This window comes from Amia ocellicauda, chromosome 6 (genome assembly GCF_036373705.1).
Source record: "Amia ocellicauda isolate fAmiCal2 chromosome 6, fAmiCal2.hap1, whole genome shotgun sequence".
Lineage (NCBI taxonomy): Eukaryota > Metazoa > Chordata > Actinopteri > Amiiformes > Amiidae > Amia > Amia ocellicauda.
The window spans coordinates 4657980-4684059 of NC_089855.1; the positions used below are offsets into that span (position 1 = coordinate 4657980).

The 26080-nt window shown below is 43.7% G+C and overlaps 2 protein-coding genes across 3 annotated transcripts; one reads left to right on the forward strand and one right to left on the reverse strand.

Annotated features, from left to right (window-relative positions):
• Positions 1–124: 124 nt before the first annotated feature.
• On the reverse strand, positions 125–16757 carry cltrn (collectrin, amino acid transport regulator). Of its 2 annotated transcripts, none has more exons than XM_066705844.1 (7): positions 16662–16757; positions 7125–7209; positions 5807–5865; positions 4926–5011; positions 3289–3405; positions 1842–2036; positions 125–947 (listed from the first exon to the last, which is right to left on the reverse strand). In XM_066705844.1, exons 2-7 carry the CDS (start codon positions 7189–7191, stop codon positions 794–796), a joined length of 678 nt encoding a protein of 225 aa, XP_066561941.1. In that variant the 5' UTR covers positions 7192–7209; positions 16662–16757; the 3' UTR covers positions 125–793. The 2 variants fall into 2 exon arrangements, with proteins under 2 accessions (XP_066561941.1, XP_066561942.1); XM_066705845.1 differs by having other exon boundaries at positions 16670–16756.
• LOC136751741 (fibrous sheath CABYR-binding protein-like) lies at positions 13027–25150 on the forward strand. Its single transcript, XM_066707534.1, has 10 exons — positions 13027–13165; positions 13302–13542; positions 20569–20737; positions 21607–21690; positions 22146–22265; positions 22577–22696; positions 23058–23177; positions 23473–23592; positions 23871–23990; positions 24278–25150. Exons 1-10 carry the CDS (start codon positions 13027–13029, stop codon positions 24989–24991), a joined length of 1947 nt encoding a protein of 648 aa, XP_066563631.1. The 3' UTR covers positions 24992–25150.
• The last annotated feature ends 930 nt before the right edge of the window (positions 25151–26080 follow it).

The following is a 26080-nucleotide window of genomic DNA, read 5'->3' on the forward strand; positions in this document are numbered from 1 at the left end:
TGATCACAAATGGGTCTAATGAAAAATAATCTATTGTAATTACGATTAATGTTTGCACAGCCAAACATTAGGGGTTTAATATAAAGTTGTGCTGCCCTCTGCTGTTCAAAGTTTTGCACTCCAGTAGATTTATAAAAGCATTTTATTAATTTAATTGCATACAGTCCACTGTTGCTACAAACACATTGCTTTAGGTTCTTGCAGCTGCATGTGTAAGAAGTGTAAGAATATCTATTATTCCACCCTGAATTCATTTAATTCATATTTAACTGCTGCTCCATAATGAAAGACAATAAAGGTTTTGTTTGCTTTTCTCTCTCGATGACTGATGGTTCATATTGCTAAAAACCATCTTTAAACTGTAGAGATACAATGGGATATTTCACAATTTACATAAAAATATGATTGTAAAATGTTGGTGAACTCATGTACAAAATTACAAAACAAAGACATCGAAATGTGAATCTTGGGAAATAAACAACAAAACAGATATGGGTGTGCGGTGATTACTGGTACAGATGGATAAACGTATTATTATAGCAAACAAAGTGAAACAAAACACACTTCCACGAAATCCGTAATCCTTTGATGCATTTTATGTGCTATTAACATCTGTGAAAAATTAAAGCTATGAAGTGTCTAGCCAAGCCTTTATAGTTGAACCGTCAGCCTAGCACTCGGGACAAGTTCTACCACAGGTGACCACGTGAAGCTTTTCTGACAGTGAAATACTGTACAGCATTTAGTGTGACTGCGTTGTACTCCAGGGTACATTTCCTCAGCCATGGAGTCTCTATAGTCGTGTGAATCTGTCATCATCCTCCGCAAAACCTCTGTTGTCAGCTCCTTTGTCTGTGTCCATCACTTCATAGATGATGCCGTTTTCAACCACTTTATCTTGCTTTTCCTCCTCATCCTCCTCCTCTTCAATCATGCCCTTTTCTTTCCTGCAAGGGGAATGAAAACACCTGGTTTGGTGTGCACTTTTCTTATTTACAATGACTGGTGGGGCTTCTAAGAAAGCATCGTGAAATAAATCGCTCAGTATCATCATTACAACTATTAGGGCATTTTTTCTTTTTTTTTGTTTCTTTCAGTGTTCAAATCCTGGCTTGTTTGTTTCAAATTGTAAAGTATAAGGCAAGTGCACCCATACATGGACAAACAATACCTAATGAAGTGACCTGTAGGAACTGGCACAGAGACTGACCTTAAGACTGCACAGTCACAGCTGCCCAGAGATGAATCATTGTGTGCACAGTAATGAAACCATTGAAGCATGACATACGAGACAATGATTATATCCCTGAATTACATTGTTTCTCTCATAAGGGACTTTATGTCTGTGTCAGTTCTTAGATCAAACAGCAACTAACAATTATAGCATTTTTAATGTTTTTTTTCTGCTTTGCATATAAAATGCAAGAACTGTGACTGAAGTCATTTGTCAAGGCTGCCTCTTGTATGTCCTTGTCAAGTGCACACATTTTACAGTATGTTTTCTAGTTTGAAACTCAGGTAGATTCCCTTCTAACACAAAATACTGTAAATGTGAATGAAATAAAAGTGCTTCAATATCAAATTTGCAAAAGCATTTATTGATTTAAGACACTCCATATTTCTAGTGATATGCATTCTAAAGAATCTGACAAATTAAGGACTGGGATGCCATTTTTAATGAGCAACTACTTTGACTGGGAGGAATCTAAACTGTCCAACTTAAAAAACCTTAAAAACAGAAGGGGAAAAACATTCTGAAAAAATGTTATGTTTTGTTTGATCTTCTGTGGGGACTAATAATATCTTATTTCAATAGAGCTCAGACAGTCGTGTGTACTTACCGTTGTTTCTGTACCATTCCAGATATAACGAGAGCAACAATGGCCACCATCACCAAGCTAATGACCACCCCGAACGCGATGAGCCAGGGCTGGGTGGATGGTTCGACAGGAGCTGCCAGTGTGGGAGGAATGTCAACGAACTGCAGGGTTTTGTCAGTCAGCAGAAATGCATTATTAATTCGGTTCCTTGACTTCCTAAGGGACAGAAAGATAGGACTCACGTCTCAATCCACAGAAATATCCAGCAGACTGAAGAAAATATCCCAGGGCAAAGTGGTTAACTGTATCTCACTCACTCGGAAAATTATTTAATTAAAAAACGATTAAAGATGAGTGATTTGAACACGCCGACGTTGGCTTAATTAAATGTACGGCTAAATTGAATTTTAATATGGTATATGTAGTTCATACATACAGTAACTGGCCACTGTCAGGAGCCGTAACAATGTAAAGACCTGGGACACAGCAGTGTAAGATTTGACTGAGGTCCATATAAGGTCCAAATGTCTTTTTCACAAGTGCAAGAAGTTCACACCAGAGTCACTGAAAAATCCTCAACAGCAGTGTAAGAAGAATACATTGTTATCATGTTTAGATGTTTTGTTTCTGACTTAAAAAAAAAAAATGTGTTTTCTGAGATATAGTATAGTATAGTATCATTAAAAGACTCGGGTCCTGCAGTTTCTTATGATTAACCAGGCAGGCAGAATCAACAGTGTGTCTCATAAGAGAATGTGTGTTTTTAATGAAATGTGAATAATGTTTAGGCCAAAGTGATTGAAGTTGTATAATGCTTTTGCTGTTCCAAAAGGTTAATCCCAGAAAGAAAAAGCCTATTCAAAAGGAATTAACATTTTTTTCATTCTGACAACTTTCATCTCATTTAAGGAGCCTAGGATATTTGTGCCTGGGTTTGTTTAGGAGCTCAAGGTTTTTAATGGAATATTTTCAATGGCTGCAACATCCCCTTATCAAAAAGTAGGTCCAAACTTGAGTAATTCAAATACTGTACATAACGTACAATCCTCAAATTATTTCTGTAATGCAGGGACAAATTTGAAACACAGTTTGAAAACAACTACAAAAAGGAGCAGTACAGTTTCTCTTTAGAAAGCAGAATGTCTTGTTTCCCTGTGCAACAGTTTCGATAATCTTGTTTCACCCCAAAAAAATACATAATATTCACACGTAATATTTTACAAACGTTCACGTTCAGCCTGTGTTTAATGTCTCCTTATAATGGAGTAAAGATTTCTGTCTTTTGAAACCAAGAAACTATTATTAAAACCTTTGTATTTTTTCTCATGTTTCAGTCTTTTAAAATCATTTTAATTTGTTAACAACTGTGGTTTTCCAGTGTTGAGGAACCAAAGCCACTAGCACTTGCACATTGACTTTTATGTGCACAGTAACAGTAATGCATTTCCTTGAACTGGAGATAATTTACCTGACAGCCAATGCCACATCTTGTTTGGAAACGAGTTCTGATGTATTTGTAGGTTTTGTCACCACAAACCAGAATGATACCCTTGGAGTTTCATTACAGATAATCACACTGGAGACACTGTATAAAGAGGAAAAACAAATGTCTTAGAGAGGCATCCTTAAAATCTAATCCAGTAAGCAAGGAACACAGCAGAGATGCATGTATATGAATAGGCTTGTGTTAATTAAATTTGCTGTACCATATAGTTTAATTCAATTTCAGCTGTAAATAATATGCATAAAGAGAGCTTAGATAAAGAAATCTGTATATAATGTATCTATATAACAACGAATCCAAATTACATTATTGTGTAGTATGTATAGTAGTCCTCCTATTTGCGGACAACTAGCACATTGATTTAAAGTGTATACTGTTCTCTTTACAACTAATGTGACCATCAAAATAATAACTAATCAATGTATTCATACACACTATTCACACTTTGTCATATAGATGTGAATGAATTATTTGGGAGAGTTTTTAATGTGAAAATAAATTATCAAGAAATCGAAACATTCAATACATACAAAGAATACAATCAATCTGTGCTGCCTAGTGTGGCACACGTGTTCCCTAAAGCACATATCGGGTTTCTGAAAAGAGCTGCTGAGAAATTAAACTGTGTTATCAGTTTAAACAAATATTATGCAGCATGTGAACCTCGAGATGAAGAGAGAGAGAGAGATACAGTTGTCAAGTAAAACCGTTTAGTCAGCATTAATAATGTGACATCACATTATTTTTTTGTCCCATCAATGGCTGGTATCAGGGAACTTTAGATTCAAAACTAGGCTTCGTTTTGTCATTATATAGCGTGGGAAGTGTTGTCTAAGGACAGTCAACAACCACTTCCAAAACCCAGACCCAATTATAACGAGCTCCTTCCTTTGGAACAGAAACGACCCAGCCAGAGAGACTGGTACGTAGTTTCACAAACCTCATTTATTCTTTTGTTCTGGGTTTGTATCTGATTCAGGTTACATTTTAAAGACTTTACATATGTTGCCATTGATGGTCATTATTGAATTTCATTTGAGGATTCACAGATTTGGCAGTATTCTGTATGAAATGTTACGATGTGCTGGGTGTTTCTCTCTTACATGCTTGACTGCTTGAAAAATTAGCAGCACTCAGATTGTGCAGGTTACATAATCAAAATACAATAACATTGCCACTGACTAAAAATAGTTTTTTTGGGGGTAAATATGGTGTGAAAGGGGTGAAAATAATTCACCCATTCCCTGGGTAACTACAAGAAGGTTAAACTTTAAAACACACACACATTAAAAACATCTTGCTCTGCAAATATGAAAGGCATTTTCTGACCAGATGTCAACAGCATGTTAAATGGTATTTGGTTTCTTTGGGCCTGAGGTTGATCTTTCTTTTCTGTGGTGTTTGCTTTAGGAGAACAATCGTTGAAAAGTGCTGACTGCAGACAATGAACTAAGAATTGAAATGGTTTCTGTTTGTTCTAGCACAATGCTAAACCAGGACCTTCCTTCTCCATGAAGCCGGGCATTCTGTCTTTGCTGTGCTAATAAGAGATAAGTAATACTAATTAAATGAGTATCGGTGCTGCTTTATGTTGTACTTACTTGTAAGTGTCATCATTGAAATGTCTTCTGACTGCAAATGCAATAGTTGCTCTGAATAAAAACAGTTCACTTTCATTCCAGGCATACTGTGAAAAGATAAGAAATATACATTTGTGTGTGTATATATATTATATATTATACATACACACACACACACATATAAACAGTGCCTATAGAAAGTCTAGACCCCTTTTAAATTATTATTTTGTTGCCTTACAGTTTCTAATTAAGATACATGTTAAAACAACGATTGTAATGCATCTACACATCCTATCCCACAGCTTCCAAGTGAAGAAGATATTATAGAAATTTGTAGCAAATTAATAAAAATTCAAAACTGAAATAGCTTGGTTGAATAAGTGTCCACTACTCCCTGTAATAGTAGCTGAATCACCTCAGGTTTAGGCAATCACCTTCAAAATCACACACCATGTTAAGTAGCTTCAACCTGTGTAAAATTGTAGTGATTCACGTGATTTCCAGATAAATTCAACAGTTCCTGTAGGTTCCCTCTGCTGGGTTGTGCATTTCAAAGCAAAGACTCAACCGTGAGCACCAAGAGTTTTCAAAAGAACTCTGGGACACAGAGCAGGCGATGGGTATAAAAAATACCAAAATCCCTTGGAGCACAGTCAAGAAAATTATTAAGTGGAAGCTGTATGGCACCATCAAAACCCTATCTAGATATTGCCAAATCTAGGTGTGCAAAGATGGCAGATACCCATCTTTACTGACTCACAGCTGTAATTCCTGCTAAAGGTGCTTCAACCAAGTGCCACCAAGCACTCGCTCGGTGGGGTGGAGACTTATCCAGGTATTTTTAACATATATATATATATATATAAACCTGTGTGATATATTGTAGGAACAGTGGCACTTACTGCATCTTTCCCCAGAGCGGTTTTGATACTTATCCTCACTAGGTTGGCCTCGTCTCCACCTGGGGAAAGAGACATTTTGTTTTCCTGTAGCATCTTTTACTTTACAGGACAATTTATAAAGTGAAGACATACCACAACAGACAGCTGTGAGAAACTATAAAAGACACATCCCACCCCAGTGTAGTCTCTTCGTGAGATACTGTGGTGTGTATACACAGTGCTCAGCTTAAATAACTTCCTGATGAGTGAAGGAGGAACAATATAATGCTCTGTAGAAAAGCAGAATCACATACTCATTGGGCATGTGCACACTTATCCTTTTCCATCTGCCTTCCAGCTAATTCTAGATTGTGCATATTCCATATTATTTTCAGTTCTTCTACAGGAGAGCCCTTTACCTCTATCTGAAGTCACCCGTAGGAGCATACATAAGTTTACATACTGTGCCTGCAGCGACTCCAGTATTAGCGTAAGGTCACAGGGCATCTGCACAAAGCACAACCTGAGGAGCCCTGCTGGCCAGGGGGGTCTATGACAGGTGTACCTGGGTGTAAAGGCACTGGGATTGATTTTAAATGTGATACACAGGTAAATCAGTAGAAGGTCTGTGAGGCTGTGTGCATGCATCATTTGTAAACCCAATCGATTGATTTTAAATTGTTGCTAAAGGAAAGCTTAAAAGCATATTATGTCTGAATTATAAGCAGGAGTTGCTGAGATCATATTGCACTAGTTACAGCAAATATTTAAGATGTAAAATGTTTCTCCTTACTATGCATACTGTACAGGAATACACGTGCTTGTACACATTTTTAATATCCCTTGAATGAAGCTTCAAGTCACAAAATAACTTTTAAAATACAATCTAAATAGTAAATAATAACACAACAGGTCAAACATTTATCTTCATTAATGACAGGAACATTGATGACAAATAAACCAATATTAGATCTGAATGCAAAACATAATAAAATAGTGTTGCTCAAAACATTAAGAACTTAAAGTTGAAGGATAACTGCAACTGTGTGAAGAGACAGGGAGCAACTAGAGAAAGTGAATACTTATTCTGTGCAGCTCTACATTGCAGCTGTACAAGGGATGTACTGAGAAAAAAACAAAACATTGGTTTCAAATGAGATAAAATCCCTCATAACATGCTGTTCAACTTCAAGTGCCTATTGTAATGGAAATACATACATGTTTTCTATAAAAGAGGATGGCAATATAGAAAACTAGTTTGCAGGATCTATCCATTATTAAAAACGAAGATAAAAAGACCCAGATGTAGTCAATGCATCTTAAAAAAACGTTTACTTACCAGGTTGGCAGAGTTGCGTGGCACCAGCCGATATGAGACTGAAAACAAAAACAATTCTTGCTAACATCCTCACCAGTCATGAAAACTGAGGAAAAGAGGAAATATCCCACTTGAGGCAATCTTAAACTCCCAGTGGTGAGGGATTACAGTGGGGTGAGACCAAAAGTTAAAAGGGGGGAGGATGGGTTTAATCATTAATACCAGCTCTTTAAATCACACACCTCTGCTCACACGGCTCTGCAAACTTTAAAAAAGTGCACACAGGGTTCTGGTACTCATTACTCAGTCAGGTACTCATTGAATTCACTCAAGCATAGCAGAGAAAATACAAAATATTTGCTTGTTTAGCAGCCAGGACTGATAACATTCAGAGGCACAGCGGTAGCCAGGATTACTCCAGATTGTTACTATCTGGTAAACACACAGCTTGACTCAGCCAGTGTTGATTCAGTGCATTGTGCCACTTCAAGCTGTTTGAGTTTCCAGCAGTTTTGCAGCGACACATAAAATCTATTCTTTCATGTCACGTAGTATTAGAAAGTCATCTTCATTGAGTATTTTTAGTGTAGGATCTTTCTATTCTTATTATATACATGTATGACAGATCTATGGTTTATTATATGATAGTAGTCAAACTGGACTTTCCATGTTGGTAACAATCACTGACCTTTAAAACCTTAAATTTGCTACCGTCCAGAAAAATGATACGCGTGTATGACATCAGACATTAAATCCCATCGCATTCACTTATGCCTCATCAAGGATTTTTCTGCCTATATAGCAAGAATACATTTACCTAGCTAAACTAGCCTGAAATGTGCGGCTTGTAAGGCTGTTAATTCTTTACCAGAACTATTAATTAACTTATTTTGATGATTTGCTTAATTAGGTCATTCTTAGGGTTTTTTAAATCTATGACAAAATCCATATAGCATACAAGTAAGAAAATAAGAAAGCTGACAAACGAGAGGAGCCCATTCGCCCCATCGTGCTCCTTTGGTGTCCATTAATAACTAAGTGATCAAGTATCCTATCCAGTCTGTTTTTGAATGTTCCCAAATTGTCTCTTCAGCCACATCATTGGGGAGTTTGTTCAGATTGTGACGCCTCTCTGTGTGAAGAAGTGTCTCCTGTTTTCTGTCTCGAATGTCTTGAAGCCCAATTTCCATTTGTGTCCCCGGGTGCGCATGTCCCTGCTGCTCTGGAAAAGCTCCTCTGGTTTGATGTGGTCGATGCCTTTCATGATTTTGAAGACTTGGATCAAGTCCCCACGTAGTCTCCTCTGTTCCAGGGTGAGAAGGTTCAGTTCCTCAGTCTCTCAGTAGGACTTTCCCTTCAGACCTGGAATAAGTCTGGTTGCTCTCCTCTGAACTGCCTCTAGAGCAGCGATATCTTTCTTGAAGTGTGGAGCCCAGAACTGTCCACAGTATCCAGATGAGCTCTAACTAGTGCATTGTACAGTCTGAACATCACTGCCCTTGTTCTCAATTCTACACTTTTGACAATATACCCTGACATCCTGTTAGCCTTTTTAAAGTTAAAGTTACACATGATGTTTTACACTGTCGAAAACCAGTGAGTAAACAAATATCATTCATTTCTTGACATTGACAACACTGCATTACAGGGAACATGCCTTGAACCATTATGCATTATTTTTATAACACACTAACATTACATAGAACATTATTTAAAATTTGTATGGGATTTGTATTTTAGTTTGAGACCTGCTTTTGGAAGAGGCTACCATGCATTATTAAGCACTCACACAGCAGACCACACTCGGGTCAAACTTTTTGTTAACGGTTTTCAACATCAGAAATATGAATAATGTAGTAATACACGGCATGAGTGACATGTTCTGGAGTCCACCTGTCATAAAAAAAAAAAAAAAATGAGTATGTGAGGAAAAGTACCTGGAAGCGATATCGGGGGCGCCCGCAGCGATCAAACGTACTGTGTGCCAGGGCGCTCCATTTTTGATCATTCGTTTTTACTTTCCGTTTCTGACCTTTTCAATCTCGAGTTTGGGCTGATGTGGCTTGACCAGAAGAAGGCCTTTGACCAGGTGGATCATGGGTTTTTGTTCAACACCCTGGAGGCTTTTGGTTCTCATCTTAAACTTCTCTATTTTAAATGTTTTTAGTTTTATTAACACTAACAACGGTCTGAGTCAGCCTTTTCCAGCACAGAGAGGGATCAGACAGGGCTGCTCTACTCTCTCTCTGTCGAGCTGCTGCTGCACCGGCTCCCTGCCTGTCCGTGTCTCAGTGTATGCCGATGACGTGAATGTCTTGTGACTCATGACCGGGACGTGAGAGAGCTTCCTCAGAGCCAGATTTAGGCCAAGAGTGGAGCGTTCCTGGAGGGCAGTTGGCAGGGGAAGGTGCCTCCCGTTCTACCACAGGCGCTGGAGTGGAACAGAGTGGGACTGAAGGTGCTGGGGGTGTATTTGGGCACGGAGGCTTACATGCAGCTAAACTGGGAGGGGGAGACTACAGAGATGGCTCATCTTTCAGAGGGAGGGTCCTGGTGATTAATAACCTGGTAGTCCATGCATTGGCACAGACTGGTGTGTATGGATCCCCACCTAGGGCTGCTGGAGTCAGTGCAGAAGACTCTGGTTAAGTTATTCTGGAGTGGAAACCATTGGCTGAAGCCGGCTGTCCTGTACCTGTACCTTTATTGTTGAATTATATTTTTAAAATGCACTGTTTTGATTCCAGACAGTTTGTTTTAGTTTTTGTGCAGGGTGGAGTCTCCACCCTGGGTCACTTGGTGGACTGGGACGAGTGGAGGTGGAAGAGCGGCGCTGAGCTGGCCGGGGTGCTGGGCATGACAGGCGTGCCCTCTGTGCGGTTCATGGACAGACCGCTGGTGGAGATTAGAGCCTCTACGGCCCCTGCCATGTTGGAGTTTGTCCTGCAGTGTTTTTCAGAGAGGTGGGTCCCGGGGCCCGAGCTCGTGTTCCCCTCGGTGTTGCCGGAGAGGGAGTTGGGTGAGCAGCCTCGGATGCTGTGGAGTCTGGAGAGAGAGACTGACCTGCAGTTTCACTCTGGAGAGAAGAGGCAGCTCTATACTATGGCTGTTAAAGCCTTCTTTTTAATGTTTAGGCTACTGACGTCTCTAGGGTGTTTTTCGTAAAGAGCTTTTGATGTTTAGTATTCAATATTCATAAAAGGATCGCCTGGGTCAAGCGAGGCTAGCCATTTTAAAATCCTGTAAAAATAGGCTGTCCAGTGCAGGTCTTGATGATGTACAATGTATTTTTAAAGTCCTTGTTTCGATTAGGATAGCGGTGGATTTTTCCTTTTTCAACATGGGCAGAGATATCAGTGGGGGTGTGCAGCAGAGGGTGCAGCATGGGCAAGAGGGGTGCACTCTGATTTTCAATTAGTCTTTCTAATGCTTTATACGTTTGCTGCCGGTTATTTTTGATGTGTGTTGGGGGTTTATTTAATATATATTTATGTCTTCATACTGGACTGGATAATTTTTTTGGATTTTATAATTATCTATTTTGTTGTTCAGAATAAAGGAGTTTTAAATCTCAAATATCTGACTTTCTCTCTCTCTCTCCCAGAAGAGAATTCAATCAGTGTGACTGTGAAGTGAAATGAATAAAACAAGTGATACAATAAGGACATAGATATTAAAAAACAAAAGTGATAACGAAATAGTGAATAAGAATAAATAAGTGCAACAGTGTAAGTGACGAGGGGGACAGCAGTACGCCGGAGTCAGCGTAGTAGTGCAAGGGTCCCAACCCTGGCTTTTGTTCCAACTGAGCAATTACTTAATTGGACCTTAATTGAAGTAATAATCTGCTTAGATTTGACTTTTTAAATAGTGTAATAAAACAGTTGGTTCCTTATTAAGATATTTATACAATTCTATACTTAAAACCCCTACTGTTTAAAACATTGAAAAAGCTCCGATTTGGTTAATTAGTTCAATTAAGGGTTCAATTAACTAATTGAGAGCTTGGTTGCAACAAAAGGCAGCAGGGTTGGGGCTCTTCCAGGACCAGGGTTGGGGACTCTGGGCTGAATTCAGGGCCGAGTCGCCCCCTTCCCACCCGCACATCTGACCCGACCCCCAACCGAGCCTGTAATACCCTTCACCCTCCTCACTGTCGTACCTAAAGTAATACAATCTTGTTCAGATACAGAGGTCCCATGCTCTGGAATTCATCTTTCCACATTGCTAAATCATCATCTTCCCTCACTAACTCTAAACATAAACTAAACTAAACTAAACTAAACGTGATGAACCTGACCATCTAGTTTATTCCCACAAATGTATCCCTTTGTATGCAAATTTATGCAAACATATCACACATTCACACACACATACTAATCAGTATTTTCTTTTCTTAATTCAATCGTTAGTTTAAATGATTACTTACTACATCTTTATTTTGTATAATATTACTTTTTTTTATTGTATTAGTCATGTATTTTATTCATTTATTGTGTGGGATATTTTTTCTTAAGCCCATTTAGAGCTTCTAACCTCACTTACTGCTGACAAACAATCACCCTTTCCCACCTGCACCCCCCTCCTCAGGTCTTGCTTTCTGCACAGCAGATGTATGAGGCTGAGATTAAGAGCAGATCAACAGGAGCACAACGAATCCAATGCTGCCCTTCGAGAAAGTGTGCAAAACCTACTACTAACGCAGGGCAGCAAACTTACGGAGCTCGAGGCGGAGAGGCAGAGATATGAGGGACTGATCTCTGTGAAGGTGGCGGAGATACAAGATCTCACTAAGCAGCTCAAGAATGCGCTGAGAAGCAGAGAGCAATTCTTGAGGAAGACAGGCAGACATTACTATCTGAGCAAAGGTCAACTGCTTTGAAAATGGAAGAGAGGACCAGCCATGAGATTCAAAACCTCACTGCAGAGCTGCAGAAAGAGCGAGAGAACTCCAGGGCTGTTCAGGAAAGCCTACACTCCATCATTTGCACTCAGAAAAAGGCTCTAGAGGCCAAGAGAGTGAGGTGCGAGGATCTCCTTTCACAGAAGAGAAATCATCAAGAGAGGATGGCTGATAAAGGCCAGATCCAGCACCTCACTACCCAGCTCCAAAGGGCTCATCATGCTGATCGACTGCAACGTGAGGGATCGATTGCATTGCAGAAGAAAATCCATCTGCTCATTGAAGAGTCTGAGAAGCTGAAAGAAATCAATTGCACTCTTGAGCAAGAAAGAAAGACGCTGCTGTCTGAGCAGAAGTCTAACGAATTGAAAATGCAAGAGCTGGGTGATGCTCTAGTTGACGAGAGGACCAGCCATCAGACACAGATTGAAAACCTCACAGCCCAGCTCAAGAAGGCTTTGGAGACAGAGCGAGTGCGATGCGAGGAATTGACTACTGAGCAGGAGAAGATCAAGCTGCTCACTAAAGCCGCTGAACAAGAGAAAGCACACCAATGCACTCTTGAAGAAGAATGGAAGTCTGAGCAGAGGTCCAATTCAGAGAAAATTCAAGAGCTGAGTGATGCTCTCTCTCAAACTAGGACCAACCATAAGGTCCAGATCCAACAGCTCGCTGCAGAGCTGCAGGACGAGAGAGAGAAGTCCAGGATTCTGGAGAAAGACTTGCGCTCCATCACTTGCAAGCATAAGAATGCTCTTGTGCCCAAGAGAGAGATGTGCGAGGAAGTCCTCTCCAAGAAGAAGAGAAATCAATCTGAGAAGATGGCTGATCAAGCCCACATCCAACACCTCACCGCCCAGCTCCAAAAGGCCCTTGAGGCTAATCGAAAGCGATGCGAAATTGATTTCTGCGCAGAACATTATTCAGCTGCTCACTGACAACTCTGAGAAGCAGAAAACAATCAATCGTTTTGAGGAACAAATGCAGAAGCTGTTGTCTGAGCAGAGGTCTAAAGTGAAAATGCAAGAGCTTGATGAAGAGAGGACCAGCCATCAGTCGCGCCCCGCTGCGCAGCGTGTCAAGCCACGGGCCCTGGTCATAGGCGGGCAATATATTCCAGCTCGCTACCTCAACATTGTACCCACCCGAACTACAAGAGGCAGAGCTCACCCCCAGAATCCCACACAGACCCGCTGACGGACTACACTGACCCCGGTAAGGAACTCACAATTTTTGGACTTCTCTTTGGATTACACTTGGATTGCAGGTCTTTGATTTTCACTCTTTCCTCTCAGTCCTTCTGGAGATTGTGGCTGATCCACAGTCCTGGGCCCTTCCAGACAGATCCCAGGGCACCCAGGAAGCGCTCAGTCTTCTCAAGCAGAAAGAAGAGATCGAATGGAGTCAGTACAAGCCAGCGGTGTCTGCTTTGGTATTGAACAGGGAGTATTTAACTCTCGATCTGCCACCCCAGCCACAGTGGAGAGCCAGTCCCCAGTTCACACCCCCTCCCCTGCATGTGCACGCGCACACCGTGTACCGAGACGCACCGTGTACCGAGACGCACCGTGTACCGAGACGCACGCAAGCGCACAGTGTGATCTGAGACGCACAGTGTACTGAGACGCACAGTGCTCTGAGACGCATGCACACAGTGTATTGAGACGCACAGTGTAGTGAGACGCACGTACACACTGTGTACTGAGACGCACGCAAGTGCACACCGTGTACTGAGACGCACGCAAGCGTACACTGTATACTGAGATGCACAGTGTACTGAGACGCACACATGCGCACACCGTGTACTGAGATGCACCATGTACTGAGATGCACAGTGTACTGAGACGCACACACACGCGCACACTGTGTACTGAGACGCATCTCCTTCTGATCCTAATGAAAATAAACAAATGAACGGACTACACTGAGCCCCGTCTCGGGCGGCCGTGGCGAGAGCGGGTGTCCCTGCTGGAGGGCGTGGATTGAGCAGGGAAGAGCAGGACCGCGCACCCTGCTGGTCTCCAACAGTCACACACAGCTGTAAATGGGACAGAAATACTAACAGTCACAAAACAACTCCACTAGCGAACTACAAACCACACTCCTCATCTACAGTATGGGGCTGTGTGTCCCACCACTGGCATTGAGGGGAAAGACATTTGCAGTATTATGAAATGCTTTTCTGAGCTTTCAAGGATTATTTATTAGCAGACTTTAAGTGATGAAAACCTAAAATTACTTTGTCCTGTAGGGCTCTTTAAAAATGTAATTTCGCTCTCGTGGGTGCAGCTGTATTTATCCACAATCGATATTCACTATAGGAAAAACAAAGAGAGACGACATTTTGCCACAACGTTGTGTATTGAGAGCACAAATATATGTACACAAAAACACACACAAGTCATGCCGATATAAATCTAGTAATATATGAGGACTGTATATGGATCCAGAGGACAGAGCCCTCCAGTGGAGACATAGAATAAAACACCCCTAAATATTAGTCCTGGAAGATAAACCTGAGGGAGAATATGAAACCATTAATATCATTTCATCTCAAGGTTTGCCTAGCATTGTATTTTATTCATTTTTTTCTGCATTACAGAACCACTTAGGGTAATATAAACACAATGTAGGGTTGAAACATAACCATAATCTCCATCCTCAATATTATTTATAGCAAAATAAACCGTTACCTGCCCGAGCTGTTGTAGTATGAATGTGTAAATAGGCTTTATTTTTCTAATCCCAGAAAAATTAAGAGGACAAATGAGATTAGCTTTCTATATCATTCCAATAAGCACAGCAACTATATAAACGCTATACAACGTGTATATTTACTAGACATCAATCACAGGCCGATTCCTCAAAGCACCAAGCAAAGCAAATTTAGTAAAGGCATTAAATCAGCTTTGATCGAACCCTTGTGCAACAGTGTGTTCTTGAAGGTCTGTGTTGAGGCCTCAGGTCTAAGTGGTGACACATGACAATAATGGCACCAAGTCTTAATGAATGAATGAATGAATGAATGCATGAGTCCCTGAGGAATGACGTACGAATGGCTTGTGCACTTCCACTGAGCTCTGATGTGGATCCCATGTATCATGTGGCCATGGGTCAGACTAGAGGGTCTGTAGGTCCAAATCAGTTAAGAACCCCTGCCTTAAGGGATTGTGTACAATGATGAACTACACACACACACACACAAGGTCAACAGGCTTATGGGGGGGGCTAAAATATGGTGCCCCTTGTTTATTGAGGGCAAATGCACACCAGAGTCACAGAAGTGCTTGTGTATGCATGCATAAGGCTAAGAAATAACCATCATAATCTGATTTACAGTTCAGCATTTCTGTTACTGCTTCACATTGTGAAAAGCTGTCAGAAATGACATGACTTACAAATAAATAAGTGTAGTTCAATAATCTCACTCTGGAATTGCCCTGTAGAGCCCCGTGACTAGAAGGGTGCTGCACAAGATACCCCAGTGTCAATACACCAGCCAGGGCAGAGGTTAAGGGTCTTCACTCTGTATCCTGCATTTTATTCATAAATGTAAAGTTACCAGCACAAGCACCTGTCATGAATGTAGGAGTTAACATTGCACAAGTTCAGAACAAATCCCCGGGTCCCCACATAAACAGTGATATTGATTCTCCTCCCTGTGTACCTGCAAGCTCGTAATACCCTGAAATGAAGGGATTATTGTGATGCCTACACACAAATAGCATTGCTCACGACGTTAGTATATCCAGGAAACAGATTTCACATATTCAGAAATAAACACAACAACACATAGCAGTTCAGTTCTTTACCTTGTACCTTCAACTACAAGTCACTTATCTTTTAGACACAAGGGAAATAATAACGAAACAACCACTAACTAATCGAGCAAACGGTTATTATAATGCAGTGGCCTCAACGATATATTCACTGAGGTAAAGTTAGTCTACTTTTTACTTTGAATAAACTCCTAAAACATGATGGTAATAAACGAGATGTAATGCTTGCTTCAGCGATGCACCAGAACACAAGCAACATTATATTAAGTTCCAATATACACGAGGTGAATTCAAACAAGTGCTACCCGAGCACAGATACAGGGCAAATGTGATTGGATTTGAGGATTGAAGTTACTGTCAAAATTAAAAAAAAACAATGACAGCGATGATAAGAAACCCGCACCGAGAGCACAGACGAACGAGTCAGAAAATGAGTGCGTTGGACGAGATGGGGTAAATGCAAGACTGACGCCACAGATCCGGGAGATAATTGTGTTATTTCTATGTAAAGGGAATTACTTAGATTGTTTCTTTTAACGGCACAAATCGAGCGCAAACGAATCGCACCGGTTTGGAGCGATTTGAGCGAGATGGGGTGGAGAGTGACGTCACACAGCCCAAAAAAGAATGTTTAATATCTCAAAGACCAAACCAGCACAAACGTTCATTTTTGCGGCACAAATCAGCACAAATTAATGGAATAGTTTTGGTGATTATTTAATTATACGGAGTGCCAACTTCACGAAGGTGTTTACTCTCCTTTTCACCGCCTCGCTGTTTATCTCTCCGTTCACAGGGGGGCCGAGTTATATTAATCCAACCGGCTATAAGACACACTTGTTCAGTAGCAGGGTTATCTGTGCTTTGTCTACTCACGATCTTACTTCACACGATTGCAGCTGATCAGATAGAAACCACAGTCATCCCGCCATCCACACTATCCTGGAAAACGAAGTTTCTGATCCAGAACCCAGCGATCCTGGCGCGTTTAGTGGTCAGGGGTCAGAGGTCAGGCCCAGGAGAAACAGGGATTGGAGGGAGGAAATCACGTGGGAGGGGGTATAAATAGCGATGGCGGGGGTTGGAGAAGAGGACGCTGTACACAGAGGCTGTTGTTAGAGACAAAGCTGTACAAATAATGTGCCTGAGCAACCAGACCAAGTGGCTGGTATTGAGACACAGAAAAATAGGGAACTTGAAGTCGTTGTGGGTTTATTGTTTTGGCGTGTGCTTGGCTAACAAAGCCCGTGGGGTGTAGAGACAGGAAGAATAAAGTCGACCTCCTATTTACCAGGTCACCTTGTCGTCATCGTGTTATTATTCAAGGAAGGTAATTAATTAACGCACTTGAAACGCTACAATATATATTCGCACACACATGCGGGTAATGTCAGACAGTAACTAAATACTGAGGTTTACTGGTAAATAACAAATAAAACCCGAGCTCTCTGCCACAATGCACCGCAATACTGACTTAAAGTAGGGGTCGCAAACTGGTTTTAAAATGTAATCAATTAAACAATCGGAGTTGTGTATTATAAAGATGTTTACCTCGTTTTGTACGTTAAACATTTTTAAAATTGCGTCTGATCCCTACAAAGATGGCTTTTCTGTAAAACACGTGGTCTGGTTTTGTTCCGGGCGCGCGCTGGGGTCAATGGAAGAGGCGGGGCTGCGGTCACGTCCGTGTGGCGCAGATGTGCGCAGATGTGCGCAGTTCTGCGCTTCTCCACCAATGGGTGGGCTTCTGAGTGAATAATGATTTGACCCGGCAGCAGTACTGTGTGTGTGTGTGTGTGATTTGTGTAGATCAAAGGTCAGATACGCGCGTCTGTCTTGCAGTGCATGTGTACGATTGGCCGATGCATACATTTCACGGATTTGCATTTACTAAGGTTATATTTATGCAAAATCGTTTAATTTGACCATCTCCATTTTAATCGTAAAACGTTTGTAACTGGGATTAAAACAAACTACTAATGAAATCGCATATAACCCCGCAGTGAGAGTCTGCGCGGCTGCGCTGCTTCTCTGTAAACACACTGAACTCGGCAAAAAGACTCAAAATGGACGGATGGTCTATACAAACAAAATATGAGCTGTATGAAAATACATACATGCTCAAATGTATAGCACAGTCAGACACAGATCACTGACACTTATTTACATATTTAGACTACATTCATCTTAGATTATTATCAAAATGGACGGCGCGGCTCTTATATTCACGCTTATAGCAAAAACACCTCTGAACATGTCGGAGGCTGCGCACATGCGCAGTGTGGATACACGCAGAGCGGCGCAGCGCGTCCTAATGGCTGCGAGTTCAATTCCAGCTGTAACAGCTTCCACAAGACAAGAAAACAGCACAGGAAACAACGACCTGCACACAGGATCCACTAGCACTATGCAGCCTAAATAACTTACCTTACAATTCAACATGTGCTTTCCCTATTGCTTTTCAATGTGACATTTTAACACGCTGCACAGCGGTTGACATTGCTTTTTACAGATCTATCCACCCCTTTGCAAAACCATACAACACTGCACCTCGTCTCCCTTTCAGATCACATCATAAAATAAACGTCCGTTAATCTAATTACCTGTAATCACAAACGATTTTGCTTTCTCCTTTCAAAAGATGCCTCTGGACTGTAGACTCGCTCGTCAGCATCTGTTCACAGAGATCATAGCGCGGCTTTTCTTCACACAGTGAATCACCACAAAATGGCGGATTCTCCACCTTTGTTCAAAGCACATGCAAACTTACCCACACGATGAATCAAATCTACAATTTCTGTCTGCTTCTATAATAACTCAGTCCTCAATACTTTAATGAATTCTGTTATTACAACTGATTTAGTTTCGATATTATTCCTTTAAACTACAACAGAAATAACATACCTCGCCAGGAACTCGTTTCACGGGATCGATCACCTCGTTCCCCGGTTGCTTCAAAATGACCTGTAACTTTATTTCAGAGTCTTTTAGGCTGGAACAGAGAAGATTACATGGAAACGTGAATCAGGTCTTCAAAATCAAGACAGGCCTTGACCATACTGTCCGGGATGTTTTATATAAATTGAATTTGTAATGTTTGATGCCTTTACTTAACTGTATTTTTCACTTTGTTTTGCACTTATGTTGTAAGTCGCCCTGGATAAGGGCATCTGCCAAGAAATAAAAATAATAATAATAATAATAATAATAATAAGAGTCCAGAGCATCACTTCAACGTGAACAGGGGCACGAGGACAGAGGAACGTAAGGAGAGACCGGGTTTGAAGGGAGTGAGGACAGGAAACAGGAAGCACTTATTCACACAGAGTGAGGTGGACGGACACAGACTGGCCAAGCATCGTGCTGCAGACGACTCCTTGGGGTCATTTAAACACGGACTGGCCGCGATTCTAGAACGATTTAATTACTGCAGCTTCCAAGACGAGTACATCGGGTCAAATGCCTTCCTCTCGCTTCTAGTGCTAGTCTAGCTGTTTGCAATTTTGAACAGACATACCAGTTCAAGCCAGTCTTAGACTTCACAATCTAATTCTGTATTATTTTCAAATGCCATCCAAGTGGATATTGTAGTAGCAATTAAGACAACTGAAGATTTGTCTTTTTGTTGATGGGGTCTTTACCTAAATTAACTAAATTTAACTAAATTATTCAAAGTGACACCTGCTATAACATATAACCGACTGCAAAATTAATTTGGGAATCGATTGCTTTCATTGTCCTTGCATAATACTGACAATTAGAAAACAAACAATGGCTAAACTTGACATCTAAAAGTAAAAGAAAATCACGTATATTGTTAAATACCTTCACACACTGCAGAGCCCTGAATGCTTCATACAGGACAGGAATATATATATATATATATATATATGAATCATATCTTGTTCAAAACCCACAAAGATTCTGTTCCATTACTGGGATCTAATTTGAGTTCTTCTGCCTCAATGTCATTTCTGACATATAATGTTACCCCAACCCTCCTAAACTGTGTGTATCCTTTCAACTTGTATTCATCCCCATTATTTTCTGTAAGCCATGTTTCTGTCACTCCTACAACATCATAGTCACACGCCAGCACTGTGGCTTCTATGTCTAACATCTTGTTCCTTATACTCTTGGCATTGAGGTACAAACATTTGAGGACTTTCCTACTAGCAGTTTCCCTTGGTTTTCCTTCCTTCCTTCCCACTGTCAGAGCTCCCTGCCCCCCTGGCCCCTTGTTTAAAATATTCTTAATTACTGTGCACATACGCTCTCCCAGTCAGACTGAATGCGTGTCTTAACAAATACCACACTGTAATAAAGAATTTAATAGATCAGTGGTTCTCAACCCTGGTCCTGAGGGACCCCCTACCCTGCTGCTTCAACTGAGCTCTTACTTAATTACTTAATTGAACTAACAATTTCCTAAATCAGGGACTTTTATTTATTTGTAACAGTAGGGGGTTTACGTTAAGTTAAAGGAAATTATTATATTATTAAGGAACTATTTACACATTGTAAAGATTCAAATGTAATCAAATTAATTAAATGAAGGGTTCAATTAAGTCATTGAGAGCTCAGTTGGAACAGAACCCAGCAGGGTAGGGGATCTCCAGGAGCAGGGTTGGGAACCCCTGTAACAGATCAATCACACACAGAGAAAGCCAAAGGACATTTGTGTGAATTAGTATTTCAATCAATCAATGAATCAATCGACGTTTATCGTATAGCGCCCTTCAGATCAGTCACGTGTTCAGACACGTGTTGTGACGGTTGCCAGGGCGGTGACGTCGGTCGCTAAGGACGCCGCCGCGTTCTGGGTGGCTACGTCACAATGGCGCGCAGTTCGCTCTCGCGGGCGCCGCCGCCGCCGCCTCATTCGCGCAGAGCTATTGAGTATTGCGTGTCGGATAAAAGCCGCTAGAGAATTCTGGAAAGCTAAAGAGAACGTAAGTAACCGTTTCCCTTCATCGATGTATTACAAACGAGGTTCAAAAGTCTTAAACCCTCGGCACTGAGATCCAGTCAACTCTGCACTGCAGCGATTTCTAACACGGATTGTCACAGGGTTGTATATTTGCATGTATTTATCCAAAATAAAAAACTCACTGTACGTTTTGGTTTGATAAAGCAAATTGGCAACACGTTGTAACACGTGTCTATCATATAACAGTGACTAGTGATCTGTTCTTCAGCATGAACAAGTCCGTAACTAATGCATCAACAAGGCCTGGGAAGTATGTGTTAATGTTAGCTAATTAACTAACAGAAAAAAGAGGGTTCATCAATGCACGAATTAGCTTACTGTAAATTGTGAGATAAGCGATATCATTATTTTTTCGGTTTTTATTATTTTTCCATCTCTACCTGAATAGTTTAAGCCCACTGGCTTTTTACTGGACTGGAGAAACGTTACAAACTTCTTTCTGTACAGAGCCCCTACCCTGCTGGTACCAACCGGGATCTCAGTTACTTAACTGAACCCTTAATTGAACAAATAATGTCCTAAATCAGAGCCCTTTAATTGTAGTGTAAGTGTAGAATTGTGCAATGAAGTAACTGAGCTGGGTTGGAACAAAGACCAGCAGGGTAGGGGCTGCTCCAGGCACGGGGCTGGGAACCCCTGCATTAATGTACACTTACATTTAAAGTAACTTACACTACCTATACATGGAGTTGAAAGCATTGAATAGCAGTTGTTTTTAGCTATTGTATTCTGTTTTCCAACTGGGTCCCCAAAACATTTAGCTGCACGGGGCCCCTGATCCGCTCTGCTGGGTTTTGTCTGATCCGTCTGTTCAAATGTGCTCACTTGCAGGAGGCCGCCAGCCAGGAGCCTAAGATAGGAGGACATGGCGGCGGCCGAACAATGCGGAACAACTACGGCGACAATAGCCAGGAGGTACATCTCACTGTGGGAGAGAGGGGAGGGAGAGAGAGAGAGGGGGAGGAGAGAGAGAGAGAGAGGGGAGGGAGAGAGAGAGAGGGGGAGAGAGAGGGAGGGAGAGGGGGAAGAGAGAGGGGGAGAGAGAGGGAGGGAGAGGGGGAAGAGAGAGGGGGAGAGAGAGGGAGGGAGAGGGGGAAGAGAGAGGGGGAGAGAGAGGGGGAGGAGAGAGAGAGAGGGAGGGAGAGGGGGAGGGAGAGGAGGGAGAGAGGGGCGACAGGAGAGAGGGGGGAGAGGAGAGAGGGCGCCACAGGGGCAGTGACCCCAGCCCCCCGGGGGCCCGTGAGAGTCTCCCCTGCAGTCCCCCAGAAGCTGAGAGAGGGAAAGAGAGGCGGAGAGGAGAGAAGGGGAGAGGAGAGCTGTGTACTGAGTGCTCATTTGCTTTGTGTTTGTGTTTTTATCCACTGTGGCAGGAGACTGAAGAGGCGTCTGTGGCCGGAGTTTCGGGCCGGGCGGCAAAGCTGATCCAGGCTGCAGAGGCAAGGGATCGGGACGCCGCAAAGTCAGTGACCCCAGCAGTCCACCTGAAGCCGGTGAGAGGGGAAGGGGAGAAAGAAGGAGAGAGGGGGAGGAGAACGGGGGAAAGGAGAGAGGGGGAGGATAGAGAGAGGGAGAGAGGGGCGACAGGAGAGAGGGGGGAGAGGAGAGAGGGGGGAGAGGAGAGAGGGCGCCACAGGGGCAGTGACCCCAGCCCCCCGGGGTCCCGTGAGAGTCCCCCCTGCAGTCCCCCAGAAGCCGAGAGAGGGAAAGAGAGGCGGAGAGAGGGGGAGGAGAGAAGGGGAGAGGAGAGCTGTGTACTGAGTGCTCATTTGCTTTGTGTTTGTGTTTTTATCCACTGTGGCAGGAGACTGAAGAGGCGTCTGTGGCCGGAGTTTCGGGCCGGGTGGCAAAGCTGATCCAGGCTGCAGAGGCAAGGGATCGGGACGCCGCAAAGTCCGTGACCCCAGCAGTCCACCTGCAGCCGGTGAGAGGGGAGAGGTGGAGAGAGGGAGAGAGGGGGAGGAGAACGGGGGAGAGGAGAGAAGGGGAGAGGAGAAAGAAGGAGAGAGGGGGAGGAGAATGGGGGAATGGAGAGAGGGGGAGGATAGAGAGAGGGAGAGAGGGGCGACAGGAGAGAGGGGGGACAGGAGAGAGGGCGCCACAGGGGCAGTGACCCCAGCCCCCCGGGGTCCCGTGAGAATCCCCCCTGCAGTCCCCCAGAAGCTGAGAGGGGAATGGGAGAGAGGGAAAGAGAAGGGGAGAGAGGGGGAGGAGAGAAGGGGAGAGGAGAGCTGTGTACTGAGTGCTCATTTGCTTTGTGTTTGTGTTTTTATCCACTGTGGCAGGAGACTGAAGAGGCGTCTGTGGCCGGAGTTTCGGGCCGGGTGGCAAAGCTGATCCAGGCTGCAGAGGCAAGGGATCGGGACGCCGCAAAGTCAGTGACCCCAGCAGTCCACCTGAAGCCGGTGAGAGGGGAAGGGGAGAAAGAAGGAGAGAGGGGGAGGAGAACGGGGGAAAGGAGAGAGGGGGAGGATAGAGAGAGGGAGAGAGGGGCGACAGGAGAGAGGGGGGACAGGAGAGAGGGCGCCACAGGGGCAGTGACCCCAGCCCCCCGGGGTCCCGTGAGAGTCCCCCCTGCAGTCCCCCAGAAGCCGAGAGAGGGAAAGAGAGGCGGAGAGAGGGGGAGGAGAGAAGGGGAGAGGAGAGCTGTGTACTGAGTGCTCATTTGCTTTGTGTTTGTGTTTTTTTCCACTGTGGCAGGAGACTGAACAGGCGTCTGTGGCCGGAGTTTCGGGCCGGGTGGCAAAGCTGATCCAGGCTGCAGAGGCAAGGGATCGGGACGCCGCAAAGTCAGTGACCCCAGCAGTCCACCTGAAGCCGGTGAGAGGGGAAGGGGAGAAAGAAGGAGAGAGGGGGAGGAGAACGGGGGAAAGGAGAGAGGGAGAGAGGGGCGACAGGAGAGAGGGGGGACAGGAGAGAGGGCGCCACAGGGGCAGTGACCCCAGCCCCCCGGGGTCCCGTGAGAGTCCCCCCTGCAGTCCCCCAGAAGCCGAGAGAGGGAAAGAGAGGCGGAGAGAGGGGGAGGAGAGAAGGGGAGAGGAGAGCTGTGTACTGAGTGCTCATTTGCTTTGTGTTTGTGTTTTTATCCACTGTGGCAGGAGACTGAACAGGCGTCTGTGGCCGGAGTTTCGGGCCGGGTGGCAAAGCTGATCCAGGCTGCAGAGGCAAGGGATCGGGACGCCGCAAAGTCAGTGACCCCAGCAGTCCACCTGAAGCCGGTGAGAGGGGAAGGGGAGAAAGAAGGAGAGAGGGGGAGGAGAACAGGGGAAAGGAGAGAGGGGGAGGATAGAGAGAGGGAGAGAGGGGCGACAGGAGAGAGGGGGGAGAGGAGAGAGGGCGCCACGGGGGCAGTGACCCCAGCCCCCCGGGGGCCCGTGAGAGTCTCCCCTGCAGTCCCCCAGAAGCTGAGAGAGGGAAAGAGAGGCGGAGAGGAGAGAAGGGGAGAGGAGAGCTGTGTACTGAGTGCTCATTTGCTTTGTGTTTGTGTTTTTATCCACTGTGGCAGGAGACTGAAGAGGCGTCTGTGGCCGGAGTTTCGGGCCGGGTGTCAAAGCTGATACAGGCTGCAGAGGCGAGGGCCTCAGCCCCCTGGAAGCACTGTGCCGTAAGTGCCGCCACCTGGAAACCTTCTGAGGTGTTGGAGGGCCCGCCGTCCCAAGTGTCCCCGGACGAGGATTCCCCGGACGAGGATTCCCCGGACGAGGAGTCCCCGGACGAGGTGTCCCTGGATAATGAGTCCCCGGACGAGGAGTCCCCGGACGAGGTGTCCCCGGATAATGAGTCCCCGGACGAGGTGTCCCCGGACGAGGTGTCCCCGGACGAGGTGTCCCCGGACAATGAGTCCCAGGACGAGGTGTCCCTGGATAATGAGTCCCCGGACGTGGTGTCCCCGGACGAGGTGTCCCCGGACGTGGTGTCCCCGGATAATGAGTCCCAGGACGAGGTGTCCCTGGACGTGGTGTCCCCGGATAATGAGTCCCTGGACGAGGTGTCCCTGGATAATGAGTCCCCGGATGTGGTGTCCCCGGATAATGAGTCCCTGGTCGAGGTGTCCCTGGATAATGAGTCCCCGGATGTGGTGTCCCCGGACGACGACCATCCATCCGAACAGCAGAACCAGAACCAGGTGCCGGAGCAGGCCAGACTGTCCGCGTGGAAGCGCTTCTGCTGTTTCCTGAGCCGTGTTTGCTGCTGCCGCAGCGTGGACGTGCAGGAGTAATCCTAGAGGCGGCCAGAGGATCAACTGAGTGACATCTCACAGTACCGGTAATCTCAGTGGATGCACTATAGTGCATAGACACACAGAGTATATATGCACACACTATATACTGAGACACACACAGTATATATATATATATATATATATATATATACACACACTATATACTGAGACACTATATACTGAGACACAGTATATATACACAAACTATATTCTGAGACGCTATATACTGAGACACACAGTATATATATATATATATATATATATATATATATATATATATATACACACACACTATGTACTGAGACGCTATATACTGAGACACTATATACTGAGACACACAGTATATATATATATACTGTGAGACGCTATATACTGTGACGCTTTATACTGAGACGCACAGTATATATACACACACTATTTACTGAGACGCTATATACTGAGACACACAGTATGTATACACACTATATAACTGAGACACACAGTATATACTGAGACACACAGTATATAGTGTGTGTATATACAGTGGGGGAGAAAGTATTTGATCCCCTGCTGATTTTGTACGTTTGCCCAATGACAAAGAAATCATCAGTCTATAATTTTAATGGTAGGTGTATTTTAACAGTGAGAGACAGAATAACACAAAAAAATTCTGAAAAATGCATTTCAAAAAAGTTATACATTGATTTGCATGTTAATGAGGGAAATAAGTATTTGACCCCTTCGACTTAGTACTTGGTGGCAAAACCCTTGTTGGCAATCACAGAGGTCAGACGTTTCTTGTAGTTGGCCACCAGGTTTGCACACATCTCAGGAGGGATTTTGTCCCACTCCTCTTTGCAGATCCTCTCCAAGTCATTAAGGTTTCGAGGCTGACGTTTGGCAACTCGAACCTTCAGCTCCCTCCACAGATTTTCTATGGGATTAAGGTCTGGAGACTGGCTAGGCCACTCCAGGACCTTAATGTGCTTCTTCTTGAGCCACTCCTTTGTTGCCTTGGCTGTGTGTCTTGGGTCATTGTCATGCTGGAATACCCATCCACGACCCATTTTCAATGCCCTGGCTGAGGGAAGGAGGTTCTCACCCAAG

Coding starts and splice junctions, on each gene's coding strand:
- LOC136751741 (XM_066707534.1), top strand. CDS start 13,027: ATGCAAGAGCTTGATGAAGAGAGGACCAGCCATCAGTCGCGCCCCGCT. Junction 13,543..20,568: donor CATGTGCACGCGCACACCGT/GTACCGAGACGC, acceptor GACGGTTGCCAG/GGCGGTGACGTCGGTCGCTA. Junction 22,697..23,057: donor CAGCAGTCCACCTGCAGCCG/GTGAGAGGGGAG, acceptor CCACTGTGGCAG/GAGACTGAAGAGGCGTCTGT.
- cltrn (XM_066705844.1), bottom strand. CDS start 7,191: ATGTTAGCAAGAATTGTTTTTGTTTTCAGTCTCATATCGGCTGGTGCC. Junction 5,866..7,124: donor CACGCAACTCTGCCAACCTG/GTAAGTAAACGT, acceptor CTCTTTCCCCAG/GTGGAGACGAGGCCAACCTA. Junction 2,037..3,288: donor GATGTGGCATTGGCTGTCAG/GTAAATTATCTC, acceptor TCTGTCCCTTAG/GAAGTCAAGGAACCGAATTA.